The sequence below is a fragment of the Euprymna scolopes genome, chromosome 37, assembly GCF_053919585.1.
Source record: "Euprymna scolopes isolate OS-2025 chromosome 37, ASM5391958v1, whole genome shotgun sequence".
NCBI lineage: Eukaryota > Metazoa > Mollusca > Cephalopoda > Sepiida > Sepiolidae > Euprymna > Euprymna scolopes.
This window is the reverse complement of record NC_136518.1, coordinates 65021286-65039932: the sequence shown is the minus strand read 5'-3', so window position 1 is coordinate 65039932 and position 18647 is coordinate 65021286. Positions and strand designations below refer to the sequence as shown.

The 18647-nt window shown below is 30.9% G+C and overlaps 1 protein-coding gene across 9 annotated transcripts in view; it reads left to right on the top strand.

Moving 5' to 3' along the window:
• Positions 1-11359, top strand: part of LOC145261213 (voltage-gated inwardly rectifying potassium channel KCNH7-like) — a 1042998-nt gene extending 1031639 nt beyond the window's left edge. For all 9 annotated transcript variants that reach the window (XM_080119561.1, XM_080119557.1, XM_080119564.1 and 6 more), the window contains one exon: positions 11020-11359. In XM_080119561.1, coding sequence (XP_079975687.1) covers positions 11020-11218 — 199 coding nt within the window. In that variant the 3' untranslated portion in view covers positions 11219-11359. The remainder of the gene's footprint in view (positions 1-11019) is intronic.
• Positions 11360-18647: the final 7288 nt, after the last annotated feature.

Here is an 18647-nt window from a genome sequence, read left to right as displayed (position 1 = left end):
TTGGGCCTCTCGTTGGGTCTCTCCCGTCTTTACGGTACCAACCATATTTATATCGTTGACATTTCACATATGATAATTAGGTGGATCCTACCACAACAAATTAAAAAGAAAACGAGAACCGAGTTTAGTGTAAAAGTATATTTCTAAGAAAAAATTTTTAAAAACTAATTCGAAGGACAATGTAAGTATCACGGAAATAAAATGAAGTGTAATTAGGGAAATGAAAGATTGAAAGCCTATACAAAATCAAGGTGTATCTCGAAGAAAAACAAAAATGTAATTGAAAATAAAATGGATTTACAACTCGACAAATATACATATATACTAGCATTTCATCCCGGCGTTGCCCGGGTGTTTGGAGGTGTATGTTGAGCAAAAAAAAAAGCAATCAATTGTTTTTAACTTTGACCCCTATTATGACACCTTAACATTTATTGTTTTCGGCTCAAATCAAGTTATTAAGTTAGATCCATGTCTAGGGAATCTATATCCAAAATTTCAAGTGTTTAGACCCAAAATTGGCGGAGGAGTTTGGTAGAGTTCTCAAAGATCAAATCGTTGAACTTTGATCCCTTAACAGCCAACTTTCTGGCCGAAAACCGATTACAAAGATTTTCCCAATGTATTATCCAATATGTATCAAATTTCGAGTCTGTAGACTGAAAATTGACAGAGATATTGTGTAGGGAAATGTACACAGACAGACAGACAGACAAACAGACACACACACACACACACACACACACAGGCACTTTCACTTTTATAGATACATGAACCCAAGTTTTCTCAGCTGGGCAAACTTGAGTCCTTGTACCGGAAAAATATCCAGTAAATAAAATGTAATTTTTTCATTTTTTTTTTTTTTTTTTTGCATTTCCATACACCAAACATGGATATAAATATCACTAAAACATCCGTTGAGTCATAAGCTTCATTTCGGTACCTTGCTTGCCTGGGTGGATTACTTAGGACCAAGAGCACGCTACCCTCGTCAAGTAAATAAAGGGTTCCGCTCGAAATTCTGTCCAAATTCCCGAGTTCGACAAGATACACCTGAAGAGGGTCGGAGATTATATCGACTGAAGCGTCGTGAAAATCACACTCAATGAGAACAGTAGTCCATGAATAATAATACAAATTCAGAAGGGTAATGTAAATATCATAAGAAAAAAAGTGAAGTGTAGATTAGATAAATGAATACAGAATGAAAGCGTATTTTGAAGACAAATGAAAAGTTAATTAGAAAATTGGATGTAGAATGGACATATATTTAGTCGAATATTTAGAAACGAAAGTGTAATTAAAATAAAATAAAAATACTAGCAGGACCCGTGGAAATTCCGTGGTAGTTGAAAAATTATTAACTAATAATAAATAAGATGAATTAAAAATATTAACTAATAATGAATAAAAAATAAAATAAAAATACTAGCAGGACCCGTGGAAATTTCGTGGTAGTTGCAAAATTTTTACTAATAATAAATAAAATGAATAAAAAATATTAACTAATAATAAATAAAATGAATAAAAAATAAAATAAAAATATTAGCAGGACCCGTGGAAATTCCGTGGTAGTTGAAAAATTATTAACTAATAATAAATAAAATGAATAAAAGTTATTAACTAATAATAAATAAATTGAATAAAAAATAAAATAAAAATACTAGCAGGATCCGTGGAAATTTCGTGGTAGTTGCAAAATTATTAACTAATAACAAATAAAATGAACAAAAGTTATTAACTAATAATAAATAAAATGAATAAAAAATAAAATAAAAATACTAGCAGGACCCGTGGAAATTCCGTGGTAGTTGAAAGATTATTAACTAATAATAAATAAAATGAATAAAAATTATTAACTAATAATAAATAAAATAAATAAAAGTTATTGACTAATATTAAATAAAATGAATAAAAAATAAAATAAAAATACTAGCAGGACCCGTGGAAATTCCGTGGTAGTTGAAAAATTATTAACTAATAATAAATAAAATGAATAAAAAATAAAACAAAATAAATAACAACGAATATAAAACAATTTTAGAAAAAATATCTTTTTTAACCTTTTAAAGCTTAATTTGTTTTTTTAAAGAAAATTCAACACATAACATATTATTTTGTTTTGTTTTTGTTTGTTTTTTCTGAATATTTTTTATATAAATTATTACACATGTCACTTGCATATATTTTTAATTTTAAAAGGAAACTATAATAAAAAAAACTCTCATCAACATAACTTTTTTTTAATTATAAAATAAATTTAACTCGTCTCACTTGTACCCCCTCGACTTAGCAATAAGATCTCACCTCTTCACTATTGCTGTCCCTAAATGCCAGAAAGCTTTCTATTCTAATAGTTTCTTCCTTCGACCAGCTAGACTTTGGACTTCCCTTCCTGCTGCCTGCTTCCCTGGCTGTTCTGGTATGCAGAAGTTTAAATGTAACATAAACAAATATCTTGTTAATCTTTCCCAGACATGGCCCCAAATAGTAGCCCCTTACGTCTAAGTGGCGATATGCTCTGTAAGGTGTGAACATGAGTAAAATAGACTAGCTAATTTGAAACCATAAACAGACAGTCATGTTTTTTTTTTGTTTTTTCTTTTAAAAATCTTTGGAGAGGAAATGGTTTTAATGGTTTTTAACTGATAAAAAGCGACTATAAAGGGAGGTAATTAGTTTCTCATTAATTAATGTTTGCGCTGATGATGGTTTTTGTGACACAACGTACGGATAAATAAATTAATATTTAGATAGCATTTTAATAATAATGATGACATTAAATGTAGCAAAACTATTTAGATGAAGAAAAGGCTATACTTAAAAGAAAGAATGAAAGAATCAATAATTGGTTAACTTGTAAATCAAATGTCGGCCATTGTTGTGTTTTAATTTTTCTGAATTCCAGATATTAGTCCTGTCGCCATCTTGGTTAAGCCTCGTAGTCAAATTACATCGTTTGGAATACATAATCTCAAAGTCGCCATCCGTTTGACTTCTTTCGTTGCTTCAGATTTTTATTATCTATTCTGTTCTATATTGAACCCTCGCCGAGCTTCATTAACGTCACTTTCGTTTAATTTTATTCAGTTTTTTTTTAATTTTTTTAGTTATTCACACAGAAATAATATTTTATTTTCTATTTGGTTTTATTATTTCAATAAATATCAAATTAATACTAAACATAAAAAAATGGTAATACATGAGTCATGTATGAGCGAATGACACACACGTACACAAAACCACACAAAGTAATCACAGAATTGTATCAATTTATCTCTCTCTCTCTCTCTCTCTCTCTCTCTCTCTCTCTCTCTCTCTCTCTCTCTCTCTCTCTCTACTATTATATAAACGGAACTTCTTTGTCTGCATGTCTGTGAGTTCGTTTCCTATGGACTCCTAATCGATGAGCCGATTTTTTTTTAATTTCATATAAATGTACTTTATGTGCTTCGCAAGGTTTGGTATCGGAATGTCTTCGATGAGTATCGATAATCGAAAAAATCCAAGGAAAGAAGGAACAAGTGATTTTAACCAAAGTTAGCACATTATACAGCCTAACATCGCAAGTGAATTTGAAAAGTTTTATTGCTACACAAGCAGAAAGGTTCGGCATATAAAATCAACAGTATATTCTTTGATATAACAAGGGTGCGTTCGAAATGAATGTTTTTCTTTAGAGCACAGTTGCACCATGATACTTAGCTATTTTTTCATTTTAAACTTAATTCAAGCCATTAACACAGCACAAGAAGAAAAGCTCAGCATATAAAATCAACAGTATGTCCTTTGATATGACAGGGGCGTGTTCGAAATGAATGTTTTTATTTTGATCACAATAGAGTCATAGTACTTTTGCATCTTAAACATTTATTCAAGTTATTATATATAAAAATAATTTTATAAATCAACAGTAGGTTCTTTAGAGTTCAATATAAATTACAATGTATTGTGGGTACACGTCACTGCGCAGAGGCCTCCTCCCAATGCACTGCGATTGATCCTAAACCAGAGCAGGCAATCAATCGATTTAATTGAAAAATAGTCGATTTTACCGATTTCAATGACTAAATGAGGGGCGTGTGAAACATTCGTCGATCATCATTCAATCCCGGGCAATGTCGGGTCTATTTGCTAGTAATATATACGAGGAAAGTGTTTATGTAATGAAGATAACTCACTTTTGAACATTCAAATTAAACTAGGAGTAGTATAATAACACTTTTTGTTTGTTTGGTTAGTTGGTTGGTTAGTTGGTTGGTTGGTTGGTTGTTGTGTTGGTTGGTTGGTTGGTTGGTTGGTTGTTTGGTTGGTTGGTTGGTTGGTTGGTTGGTTGGTTGGTTGTTTTGTTGGTTGGTTGGTTGGTTGGTTGGTTGGTTGTTTGGTTGGTTGTTTGATTGGTTGGTTGGTTGTTTGGTTGGTTGTTTGGTTGGTTGGTTGGTTGGTTAGTTGTTTTGTTTGGTTGGTTGGTTGTTTTGTTGGTTGGTTGGTTGGTTTGTTGATTGGTTGGTTGTTTTGTTTGGTTGGTTGGTTGGTTGTTTGGTTTGTTGTTTCGTTGGTTGGTTAGTTGGTTGTTTTGTTGGTTGGTTGGTGGGTTGTTTTGTTGATTGTTTGGTTGGTGGGTTGGTTGGTTGGTTGTTTGGTTGGTTTGCTGTGTGTTTGGTTGGTTGTTTGGTTGGTTGTTTGGTTGGTTGGTTGTTTGGTTGGTTGGTTGGTTGGTTTGTTGGTTTGTTGATTGGTTGGTTGGTTGGTTGGTTGGTTTGTTTGTTGGTTGTTTGGTTGGTGGGTTGGTTGGTTGTTTGGTTGCTTGTTTGGTTTGTTGTTTGCTTGGTTGGTGGGTTGGTTGGTTGGTTAGTTGGTTGGTTGGTTGGTTGGTTGGTTGGTTGGTTGGTTGGTTGTTTTGTTGGCTGGTTGTTTGGCTGGTTGGTTGGTTGGTTGGTTGGTTGGTTGGTTGGTTGTCTTATTTTCCTAAAGAAAACAACATTACAGCTTCATTGATTGAGATTGTCGGACTGACTTCCTCATCTTGGTTGTTATAGTCACAACGTTTTGGCCGTTTTGCCCTCCGGCCTTCATCAGTTGTTTTGTATCGAACTGGGGAACCGGAAGGCAAAACGGCCAAAACGTTGTGACAATAACAACAAAGATGAGGAAGTCAGTCCGACAATCTCAATCAATGAAAACACCTCATCTCAAAAATACAGACAATTACAATTACAGCTTTATTTTAAAACTTTATGGAAAAAATCAATTCAGATTACTTTATTATGTAATACAGTTGAGATCTATTTAATGTAGCCACCTTCAGCCTCAATCACCACCTCCATATAATCCGGAACCGAGAACATGCCTTTTCCACATGTGGGAGGCCATGTTGGTGATGTTTTCGACTACGACCAATCAAAGTAGTCCAGCGGATTCAGGTAGAGGCAGGAAGGGGACAAGTGAGCGAAGGGGGCAAAGTCGTAGCCCTCCTTCTGAAGCCAAGTCTGGATCTCTTTAGACGTGGGCCGGCGCCGAGTTCTGGTGCCACACTCAGGGTCTGCCAGCGGTCACCTGATCATCACACTCTTGACCACATCCAGGTACACTTTGGTGTTGACTTTCAAGCCGACGTCGAAGATGTGAGGTGACAGGATGTGGCGCTTGGGATTTGTACACAAATATCGAACCAGTTGATGGTCTGCAAAAAAAAAAAAAAGAAAAACGGTTTTCATCAAACGGAAATGGAATCATATCGTCTTTTCTATGGCGTTCCACCCTGTATTTGAAATAGCATTTTTTTTTTTTTTTTTTGTCTGGGGTTTTATTTTTAAATACAATTTCTATATTATATTTTTATTTGAATCCTTTGAGTTGAGTAATTTGTATATTTATTTATTTGTGGACTGTTATCCTCATCTTCATTGTTGGTTTTGTTACTTCACCATGTTTCGGCCAACTTATCCTCTGACCGTCTTCAGATGATTTACCGCGACCGGATAGGAATGTGTAGTCTTTTAACTATATTCCCAGTAATTACTGCCTTCCATAGTTGTTGTTGTCTCATCATGTTTTGGTCAACTAAGACTCTAGCCTGCTTTGGGTAGGATTGAAATCGCTATCTACAGACAATGCTCGCTTGGAACCGCAGAGATTCAACGCCTTTATCCAGTGCGCCATCCGAAGAAGGCCAGAGGAATAGTTGGCCGAAACGTGACGAAACAACAGTAATAACAATGAAAATGAGGATAACAGTTCACAAATAAATAAATATACGATTTTTATGATTTGTCAGTTTTAAATTGTATATAGCATTTTTGGTCTGGCAGTTTTATATTTGAAATAGGATTTATTTGGTCTGCCAGTCTTAAATTTTAAATAACATTTTTGTCTGGTGGTTTAATTCTGAGATAGCATATTCTGCTGCCAGTCTTAAATTTTAAATAGCATTTTTTGGCCATAGAGTCTGGAGTTTGAAAAAGTAGTTTTTAGTCTGACAGTTTTAAATTTGAAATAGCAGTTTTTGTTCTGGAAGTCTTATATTTGAAATAGCATTTTTAGGTCTACGAGATCTGAATTGGAACTGTCATTTTTGTCTTGCAGTCTTAAATTTAAAATATATATCTTTTTGTATAGCAATACATATAGACAAAAGTTTGTACAATCTAGAAATAATTGTGAGAGAGAAGTAGCCGCAGACAAGAAAAGATATCCCGAAGTAACTAGGAAACGCATTGTGTCTTAAAATTAGGGACTCGTGATTTTATTCGAAATAGATTTTTTTTTCTTAAATTTGAAATATATATTTCTTTTTGTCTGGAATTCTTAGATTTGAAATAGGAATTTTTCATCTGGCAATCCTAAATTTGAAATATTTATAATCTGGCAATCAAAATTTGAAATAGTACCTTGGGCACGCAGTCTTAAATGTTAAATCGCATAGATGGTCTTCACTTTTGAATTTTCAATATTTCTTTGTCTGATATTCCTAATTTTTAAATAACACATTTTGTCTGGTCTGGCAGTCTTAGATTTGAAATATAATTTCTGATGTCTGGCAGTATTACATTTAATGTAGCATTATCTTTTCTTTTAATTAATAAATAAACAAAAAACATATATGCTTAAGATACGTCCATTCAATCTAGGATTTTGGTGATAAGATAGCTATTTCAAACTGAAGTGTTATAGATCGGTGACCAACGGACAAAGTTTATTGCAATCAGTGGACGTATCTTAAGTTAATGACTTTCAATTTATCTAACGATAAATTCTTTTGTCATGGTCGTGCGCTGCGTGTATCTTAAATAAAGGCAGAATTGAAAATCAATTTTTGGAAATTCTTTCGGGGACAATGGAGCAAGAGTCTCAAATCTCCTTCGCCGCAATTTGGCATTCTTTGCTTTGCATTCCATTAGTTGAGTAGAGGTTTGACTTCCCAATGAGATATAATGGCGTCCAACATGGCGGCTGGATACTTCTGATTGTTTCTGCATGTTAGTATTTTGACGCGACAAAGATTTTTAAGCTCATTAAAACATGAATTTGCCCTCCCCATGGCGAAAACAGAGAAAACGAAGAGTGTCTTGCACACATGGATATACATTATGTATATATACACACACAGGCATGCACACACGCACACACACACACACACACACACACACACACACACACACACACACATATATATATATATATATATATATATATATATATATATATATATATATATATATATATACGAGGGGCGTGCAATAAGTAATGCCCCTGACCCACTTCCAGTTGTCTGATCTAGCTGAAAATTTGCATGTGCAGTGATTTATATCTCTACGGGTTATGTAGCAAATTACAACCCTGAAGTAATTGTGGTTTCTGTTTGAACTGAGTCAGGTGTGAAATGGAGCTTGTTGAATATCGAGCAGTGATCCGGTTTTTGTATTTAAAAGGACGCACACCACAGGAGACTTTTGATGAAATGAAATAAACTTATGGTGATAATGCCCCATCATATGACCTTGTAAAACGCTGGCATCGTGAATTCAAATATGGCCAGAAGTCTGTGGAAACAGCTCCCAGACCTGGTAGCCCCCCTTCTGCCATTTTGGAAGATCGGCGCATTACTATTCGCCAAATAGCCCAAAATGTCAAGATTAGTACAGGATCTGTGGAAACTATCATTCATGACCATTTGCATATGCATAAGGTGTCTGCCATATTGATTCCCAGGTTGCTCACACCATTCCAGAAGCGAGAACGCGCCATTAGATGTAAAATGTTCTCCAGAATAAAATTTCAACCCTTCACTTAAAAAAACTTTACATAAAAATATATCTGAAGAGAGCTGTACAAAGCTTGAAACGCGTTATAAAAATATTCTAAAATAAAAAATGATAAAAGGCTGAAACCCCCACAATTGTTGATGGTTACACTCTTATATATATATATATATATATATATATATATATATATATATATATATATATATATATATATATATATATATATATGATTAGTTTTTTGGAAAAAGAAATCCAGCAGAGTGCTCAATTAAAAGGAAAATCCGAAATATAAGAGCGTATTTATATTTTGTATTTTGTGTACAGAAAGTTGTTAGATGAGACAAGTCATTGGTACCGTCGGTTTCAAGCCCGATAATTAGACCATATCAAGATCTCTTCAGCCAATACTTATCCCTCAAATATATATATATATATATATATATATATATATATATATATATATATATATATCCCTCATATATCCTAGTGGATATATTTTCAATTCACCGAACGGTTGTTTTTATTTCGGCTGACATGTTGCATATTATGGCGCCCAGAAGTTGTTGTCCGGCCATATTCTTCTCGGTGCATTACATTAAGATTATGTTTTCTGTATTCAATTATACTATTATATCTTCGATAATACGAGATATCATCTGCAACAGGTCGTTTTTACAAATTTAGTAGTAAGATGGCTTTATTTTAATAACATACCCAATATTACCAATAATTAAATCGCTTAAGCTTTCTTCAAAAGACAATTATTTTGTTTTTATTGAACAAAACAAATAACTGAAACAAACAACTGTGTTATTTTTCTAATAAACCAGAGGCTTCGTTTACAATATAACACAAAATTACAATAAAACAAAACGTTTATGTTTTCAAAATCAAGTATTAAGTTTGTAATATCTGTATTCGCGAAATATTGTTCAGGTTTGTCATAGAATTACTTGAGTTAATCTACTTTCTTGGGCAACGCCAGAACACAGAAAGATAGTATATTATATATTACACTAATTTATTACAAAATGCTATATTATTATATATCATTGCATATTATATTATCATATATTTCATCATTACATATATTGTGTTATTATATATTGTTATGTATTATTTTATTTTTTTTTTATTACATTTTCACCCCAAACAAGGCACATTGCCACTTTGGTGTGGGGGCTACTATCAGGGGCAGCAACTACTGGGGCACTATGTTGGGATTTGGGTAGCAAGATGTCGGTTAACGTTACACTTGAACTTCTGCATGTCAGTAGAGTTAGGGAAGCAGGGACCTGGAATGGAATTCCAGCGTCTAGCGGTCTGGGGAAGAAACAACTGGAGTAGAAAGATCTTTTACATCTAGGAATCTCTACTGTGTGGGGGTGGGATTTAGCTGCCTGTCGGGTTTGTCGAGGGTGTCTACGTCGTGGGGACACAAGTGTCTGCAGTTTGTCAGAGCATTCACCATTAAAATACTTGTAGAACAGGCAGAGGGATGCAACGTTTCGTCGATGGGACAGAGGCTGAAGCTTAGATGCCAGTTCAGGGGCTATCAGATTGGCGACTCTCTTTTGAACCTTCTCTTGTAGCGAGAGACTAGCAGCAGATGCACCAGCCCAAATGTGACAACAATACTCCATACATGGGCGAATTATGGCCTTATAGAGGTACAGGATACTTTATATTATATATTCTTATACATAATATTATATATATATATATTATATAATATATTATTATGCGTAATATTATATTATATATACTATGTTTATTTATATAGTGTGTGTATTATATTATCATATCTTCAATAAAACTAAATGTTATTTGCAACAGTAAATGCAATTTCAGACTTAAACATTACCGACCAATTAAATGATAGTCGAAGTTTAAGCTGACAGACCATCACAAATGCTTTTAAAAACTGGAACCTGGTAGACCGACGAAAATATTTGTCAAAATTAAACTTACAGATTGAGCAAAATGTTCAACGCTACAGACTGTCAAAAATGAGATTTAAAACTAAAATTCCAAAAGAATTGAAATTAATTTAATTTTTTATTTTTCAGAGAATGATTAAAAACACTTTTTAAAATATTTTAAAACCATTTTGTGAATATTATGTATTGGATACGTTTGTTATAATATTTGAAAATTTTGTAATCTTGATTTCAATGATTTCATTTGATGTTTTGATTTCAATAATTTTATTTTTATTCTTTCATAAACATATGTTTGTCATATGGATTCAAATAAAAGAATTTTATTTTTAAAATTAAAAATACTTTTTATGATTTCATAAACATATTTTTTATAAAATTTTAAAAAAATGAAAAATTTTACTCTTACTTTTGTTATTAAAAATGCAAATATAAAGACTGATTGTGTTATTTTTATGCGCATAATTTTGTTAAGTTTTATTGTATACTTTTAAATAATGTTCTTTTCTCATATTTTATTTAAATAAATCGCTTCACAAAAAAAAAAATACCGAACAACAATAAAAGTGAAGGAACTGATTTGCCTTGTCGCCACTACCAGTAACGGGTACGCCGGAAGTTAGGAAGTACGTTAGCTGACTATAACCGAAACTAAATATCTATTATATATATTTTCTATGCTTTCTTTGATGGTTTTTGTTTTAATATATTGTACTTATTTTTCTTCTTTTTTCTCTTTTTCTTTTCTTTATCTCTTTACGCTCTCCCTCTTTGCCTTCGTCTCCGGCGTCTGAAACTTCTTTTATCCCTTTAAGACGGATGCATAATTTCGAAAACGAACTATACAACACAGTTGACGCCATTTTGGAGATTCTTGGACACAAGCCAACGGTGGGAAGAGACACCGACACGAATCAATCCAGCCTCCGAATGGATAAACCGGCGCGACAGAAAACCGTCAGGACTATTCGCTCTCCCTGTGAAGGGGACCAACAGACACACGCAAAACAGTGACGTTTACAAATGTTTAAGGAAAAAAAAAAAGAGAGCACATAAAAAGGACAATTATGATAATTGTAATATTACAATGCCGCCATTTTGTTTTTGTTTTTTTACCGGTATTTGTAATTTCGTTTCGTTAATCCCATTTTTGCTTTTTTATAAATACCCTTTTTATGACTTTTTTCTCTTTTTTTTTACCGTTATAAATTTATTTTGTTTTTATATTTTAATGAAAATTGATGAAAAAAAAACATTTTCGCAATGATTGTTACTTGTTATAACCTTCGTTAAAGGGTTTCTTTTTTTAGCAGAAAATTTACTAGATGTCACTGTAGGCGATCACGGGCGTCTATATATATATATATATATATATATATATATATATATATATATATATATATATATATATATATTATTTTGTTTTTGTTCTTAAAAAAGTAAAATTCGACGTGGTCCCTCAAGGATGGGGTGAAAAGGTCTGTTTTTTTTATAAACAAAGAAGAAGGAAATAAAAAAAATTTTCAAAAAATCATATTTAAATGATTAAACTAAAGCCATTACTATGGGCATGAAAATGGACCAAAAACTGAACATTGAGAAAGAAGAAAAAAACTACATTTCTTTCAATGTTTTCTCATCCGACATTTTCTATTGTGGGTGAAGAAATTAATTTCGATTTAATTTGGATTTTATTTATTTACCTGTGAAAAAGGAAAAAAAAATCAACCCTCGGTTTCGTTCATTTTCTTTGTTTTTTTTTTTGTTGTTTTCTTTTTCATAAAGGAAAACAATTTGTTTGAAATTCGTTTTACCAAAAATTGATATCAACCCACGATTTTCTTTAATTCTAAGTTTTTTTAAAACCCAAACTTTCCAACACAATTATTATTATTATTATTATTATTATTATTATTATTATTATTAATGTTATTATTATTATTATTATGACCCATGTTGTTTTTTGTCATTCTTTTTAACCTCCTATATTTGTAGCGTTTCCATAGAAAAAAATATTATATATAAAAATTATATATTATACAAGTTTGACACAAAAAAAAACTGTATAAAAAAGATTTTCTTTTTCAAAAAATCTTTTTTTCTTTGAAGTAAAAAAAAAACAATTTAAAAAACACATAAATATAAACATAGATTTGATGGGTTGCTAGGCAACTAATTCTTTATATATATGTTTGTTGTCAGCGCTTCCAAAAAGTCTTTCCTATTTCACCCGACCGACCGTCAATTTAAGTTGTTTGATTGTTTGTTTGTTGTTGCTTTTTTTTTCGGGCGTACAAACAGATTCTACTTTCCTCTTTTGAAATTTTATCTCTCTGCTGGTTCCAACAGTTTTGTCCGCTGTACGGATGTTTAAGTATGTACACATAAACACACACACACACACACACACACACACATATATATATATATATATATATATATATATATATATATATATATATATATATATATATATATAACAGAAATCAGAGGATTGTTTATATTTTCATCGGCGTGTTATCTTTCTTCAAACCCTGTTTACAGATTACTCATTTGAAATCTTAAAATCTTGAAAAAGTCGTTGATTAAAGACGAAACCTCCATGAACATATAAACAATTTCTAGTTTTCTTTATTTTCTTTTTTAATTACTTTGGATTATTAATTTATCATTATAATCACACACACACACACACACACACACACACACACACATATATATATATATATATATATATATATATATATATATATATATATATATATATATGGCGTAATAGAAAAATATAAAGGTATTTTCAGCGTCTCTTCCAATTTTCGGATTTTAATCATGCCAAATCACACTTCATTTCCTTTTGACGGATTGATGGTTGCTAATTCTTCTGATGAGTTAAGAGCATAATAGTTTCACTGATTGATATAATAATTAAGTGATTGATTTTGCGCTACGAAACAGATACTGTCAAGAATTGTAGAAGTCAACTGAATTAAAAGAATAAATTATGAGATGGTCAACATCACGAATTTTGGAATACAACTTTTTGTAGTTTATTCTCTACATTGCTCTGTAGTTACATTGAGCTTCTTAAATAAGGATTGATATATAAGAAGATATATTTTACAGAAATATATATATATATATATATATATATATGCCATACTGTAAACCGACAGACACTCAATTAGCCCTTGTACTTAAGTGGCCCTTGTGCCTTGATAACAGTTACACCCTAGTAAAAGAAATACGTGCGATAGCCTGTCCTCATTAGCTTTATTCACCAACATCTACAAATACACAACTTCCCTGCTTCAATTTAAGTTAATAACAGCAAAATAAGGCATTCTGCAACCCATTTTTAATAAATAAAAACTCTCAAAGATATATTATATAAACTCCCAGCGGCCCACAATTAATAATTTCTCACACGTATAATATCTTTAAATGTCGGCGGAGTGCGCCTTTGTGTCGTGACGCCGATATCGAAATTTTAACATTATCAAGGACTGGGGGGGGGGCTTTGCACGATCGTAAAATACGCTTAAATATATTTTATTTTGTCCAGATTTGGTATATTATAGAGTCGTGATTTTCGTAAATTATAGAATCGTGATTTTAAAAAATAAAAAAAAGTATTTAGGTGCCATCAGCTAGAATCGAAACCGAAAGCAAAACTGTAACATCAAAAGCTGGTGACGTTACCACTGACTCATTTTTTACCCCTAAAAGACTATTTAAACTAGCCAAATACCCATTAAAGAACGGCCCATAAAAACTCACTCATTTGAGACCCCTAGCTCCGTTCTACGACTTTTAGTTTCGGAAGCGATAGAGTTTAAAAATATGGAGACAGACATACAGAGAGACGGACAGACAGACATAGTGCCTTTTATATATTAGGCTTCCAGGAAATAGTATGAAATGAAAACGTTGTTTTGTCTTGAATAACTAACGTCATAATAAGTGATGACCAAAGAGTTCACCCTCATAGACGTTTTGATTTGACCTAGACTAGGGATGATGCAAAACTCAACAGCTTTGAAGTTTATATAAACTATAAAGAAAACAAGAAAACAACAACATAAAAATATATACTAATGCGTATAGATTTATTCGTTTATTCAATAAGGATTATGCATCAATTAGGGGTGCAGGATAAGTAAAACTCTATATACCATGGTATTTCAAAGACTAATGCTTCTCATCAGAAGAGGAGAGAAGATACTAGGAAACATAGTAGGGATGTGACGCCTATATATATATATATATATATATATATATATATATATATATATATATAGGCGTCACATCCCTATATATATATATATATATATATATATATGTATATATATATATATATATATATATAGAAGATGCTATTAGGGATATGATGCTATATATATATATATATATATATATATATATATATATATATATATATATATATATATATATATATATAGGCGTCACATCCCTATATATATATATATATATATATATGTATATATATATATATATATATATAGAAGATGCTATTAGGGATATGATGCCTATATATATATATATATATATATATATATATATATATATATATATATATATATATATATAGGCGTCACATCCCTATATACATATATATGTATATATATATATATATATATATATATATATATATATATATATATATATATATATATATATATAGAAGATGCTATTAGGGATGTGATGCTATATATATATATATATATATATATATATATATATATATATATATAGGCGTCACATCCCTAATAGCATCTTCTCTCCTCTCCTGATGAGAAGCATTAGGCTTCGAAATACCATGGTATATATATATATATATATATATATATATATATATATATATATATATATATATATATATATATATATATATATATATATATATAGTTTAAAGAAGCTTTGAATAAAAAAAAAATGCAAAAATAAAAATCAAGAATGCAGGTTAAATTCCCGGAAGAAAAGAAATATTAATTTTAACCTATCACAGACTTAGCACCTACATAATCCGACTTCTAAAAAGTTTATAATGACAAAAGAGAATTAATTTATATAAGGACGAAGGATGAAATAAAGGCCTTAACTAAAATTGTTAAATAGAAATAGACTTAGCACTTGCATGTTCGATTTCGAAAAAGTCTTCAATTTTAAAACAGAATTTAACTACATAAGGATGAAAATTGAAAAGCTTAACTAAAATTTTGTAAGAAAACGGGGATCATCAGCTGCTTACCATATATATACATATATATATATATATATATATATATATATATATATATATATATATATATATATATATATATATATTGTAGACCAAGTTAAAAATGTATTCGTAGGATAAATATCTACACCGGGTTTATATAAAGTTGCTCGATATTAAATAGAACTATTTCTATAATTATTTATTCATACATACATGTACAGAGTGTGTTACACTGGCATGACGGTGTTTCGATCCGTAGTTTTTCATAAGTAAGGTCTGTCTTTTACTTAGATATTCATATTAGTTGCCATCTTTTAATTTTATTTGAAGACAAACGTATTATTATTATTATTATTATTATTATTATTATTATTATTATTATTATTGTTAAGTTTGCAGGTTGAAACAAGTAACGTAGAAAGCAATACAAATGACGGCTCAACAAACAAAGGTAGATCAAATAAGAAGTGTATTAGGAAAAAGTATATTTACAGGATATTTACATAATGGTGTCAAATAAGAGAGTCTTTGCTGGAGAAACATATCTGCTCTCGGCGGCCTTCGGTGGCTTCTGGTGAACACACACCAAGACTAACTGAGTCTTCCTATTTATGTGTAATTGCTATCCACATATGCAAATGAATGTGTGCCACCACAACAATTATTATTATTATTACTTTTATTATTATTATTATTATTATTATTATTATTATTATTATTATTATTATTACTTTTATTATTACTATTATTATTATTATTATTACTTTTATTATTATTATTGAATTGGTTTTTCTTTTTCTACTATAGATATTCGAGTGTGCCATTAAATTGTTCTTTACAACATGTTGCGTTAATTTGAAGAATTGGCATTGAAGAATTGAAGAACATGAAATTTTCTCTCAGTAATTGGTTAGTTAATTGTGTTCGAGTATATCTTTTTGTGGTCTCTTCGTATTACTGGACAAAAATTCATCTAGTCTGGTGTAGTAGCTAGCTTAGCGCTACTAATATCGGCAGGATCAGTTGAAGAAGGTGCACCATTCCTCGCATAAAGCATGCTAAGGTGATCTTATTTAGGGGCTGCGAATACTGTATTGTTTTTAATGTTTAGTCAGGGCTTCCTTGTAGGAGAAAGTATCCTAATGTCAGATTGCTCTGGCAAACTCACGCAGAAAAAGACTTAAGACACTCGAGAATAGCGTCTAGTACGTATTCAAGTTCTCTCCCATTAGTCAAGCTCTTCTCTGATATTTTAATTCTCTTCCGATCCTATATCTCCTGGTTATACATTTTTAAACTTCAGTTTGTTTCAAAATATCAAGGGAGATAACTCCTCCTCGATCAAGCACTTGACTTCTTTATGATTTGAATTCATATTCGAGAGCTCTTTAAAAGAATAGAGGCTGTTCTCTTTACGGTTGTCAACTCTATTTCGTCACAGATTCGGTCTTCCATAAATTGTTTCCAAGCATTTCTTTTTCATTAGGTTACTTGCTCCTATCTGTTTATTTATAGATGCATGTGCTTGTATCACCACTAGATTGCTATTTAGATGTAAAATAAAATGTTAAGTTTTAGAATTTAGTTGTTGGATTAAAAGTTTATTTTAACTTTCAGAAAATCAAGATAAACTGCCTTATAAAGATGATAGACAGGTTTGCTAAAGACAGCGGCATGTTTAAGTTCTTTAAATTTTTCAATATTAATAACTAAATAAGTTGTAGTTATATTTTTATTGTAACACGCTTTATTCTTAAGACGTTCGGTTTTTCTTTGTATAAAGTCGCCATTTTGTTTTTATTATTATTATTATTTAAGAAAAAAAAACGAATGAGACTTATCTATCCGTTGTAGTAGCAGTATATTTTTACCGCAAACGTTCACTGGTTTGGTGGCACAAAATTTGTGAAAACTTTCTTTTATTTCTGAAGTTTCAATTTTAATATCGAAATCAGCTGTAGTTGGCCTTTTTTTTTCTTTTTTTTTTGCTTGAATTTATTTTTGTTTCAAAAAGTTTGGATCGATTTCATAGAAAGCTTTACAGTTGCCATCTTTTAATTTTATTTGAAGACAAACATATTATTATTATTATTATTATTATTATTATTATTATTTTATGTACTTGTTTTGAAGGAGTTTGTCTTCTTTGATCTTTTTCGATAAAGCCGTTCTGTTTTCCTAACGTAATCACGAATCACAGATGGGTATCTATACATGCGCAAACAATCGAAGTTTGACAGGTTTTACGCTTAAGTCGTTCCTGCTGCGCATGCCTGCAGGAGATTACTATGCATTTTCCCATGCGCAATCGTTTCTCTAAAATTTGTTTATTTGAAGTGATAGTCTCTTAAAACTAAAGAATAAGGACAGAAAGGCACTTCTTTTTACTTTTAGTGAAAGAATGCTTTTAGAATATATATTTATGTACCGCATATTCTAAAGCTTTTTTATATTATACAATATTCATACGTACACAGATAACAACGCACACACATACACACACCTATGTGTAGATATATAAAGTTCTTTGTCAGCTGACATGAAAATAGTAGATTAATACTTAATCATATATATATACATATATTATATAATATATTATATGACATATATAACACATATAACATAATATTTAACATATGCAATGTGATATGTATATATATTTAACATATGCAATGTGATATATATATATATATATATATAATATATATATATATCACATTGCATATGTTAAATATTATGTTAGATATGTTATATATGTTATAAAACATATATAATATATATTTCAATCAACATGTTATATACATTAGCTTCGGATAATGATAAGTTCGCGGTGATTGCCACGTTTTGATAGACGCTTTGCATCTTTCAGGTTGATGTCAAGTGCCCATGTGCATGTAGATGGCTCTTCAGACTAGCCTAACTCTTGACGATATGTCGGGAAACCTATTAATTCGTGTGGTCACATAAAATGCTATAAGGAGATATAATATTTTATGCGTCAATTTTCAGTATTTACTTCCGTACGCGAGTAGAGCCAAGTAGTAATTTATGGAAATATATGGCAATTAAACTACGCAGAATCTTCCGCGTTTCGTACCTGTAGGGAATAGCATTTTAGTCTACGATCCCCTATGTGTATGAAACGCAAAAGCTTTCCGTGTAACTTAAATGCTATATATAGTTTCATTATTTACTAACCAG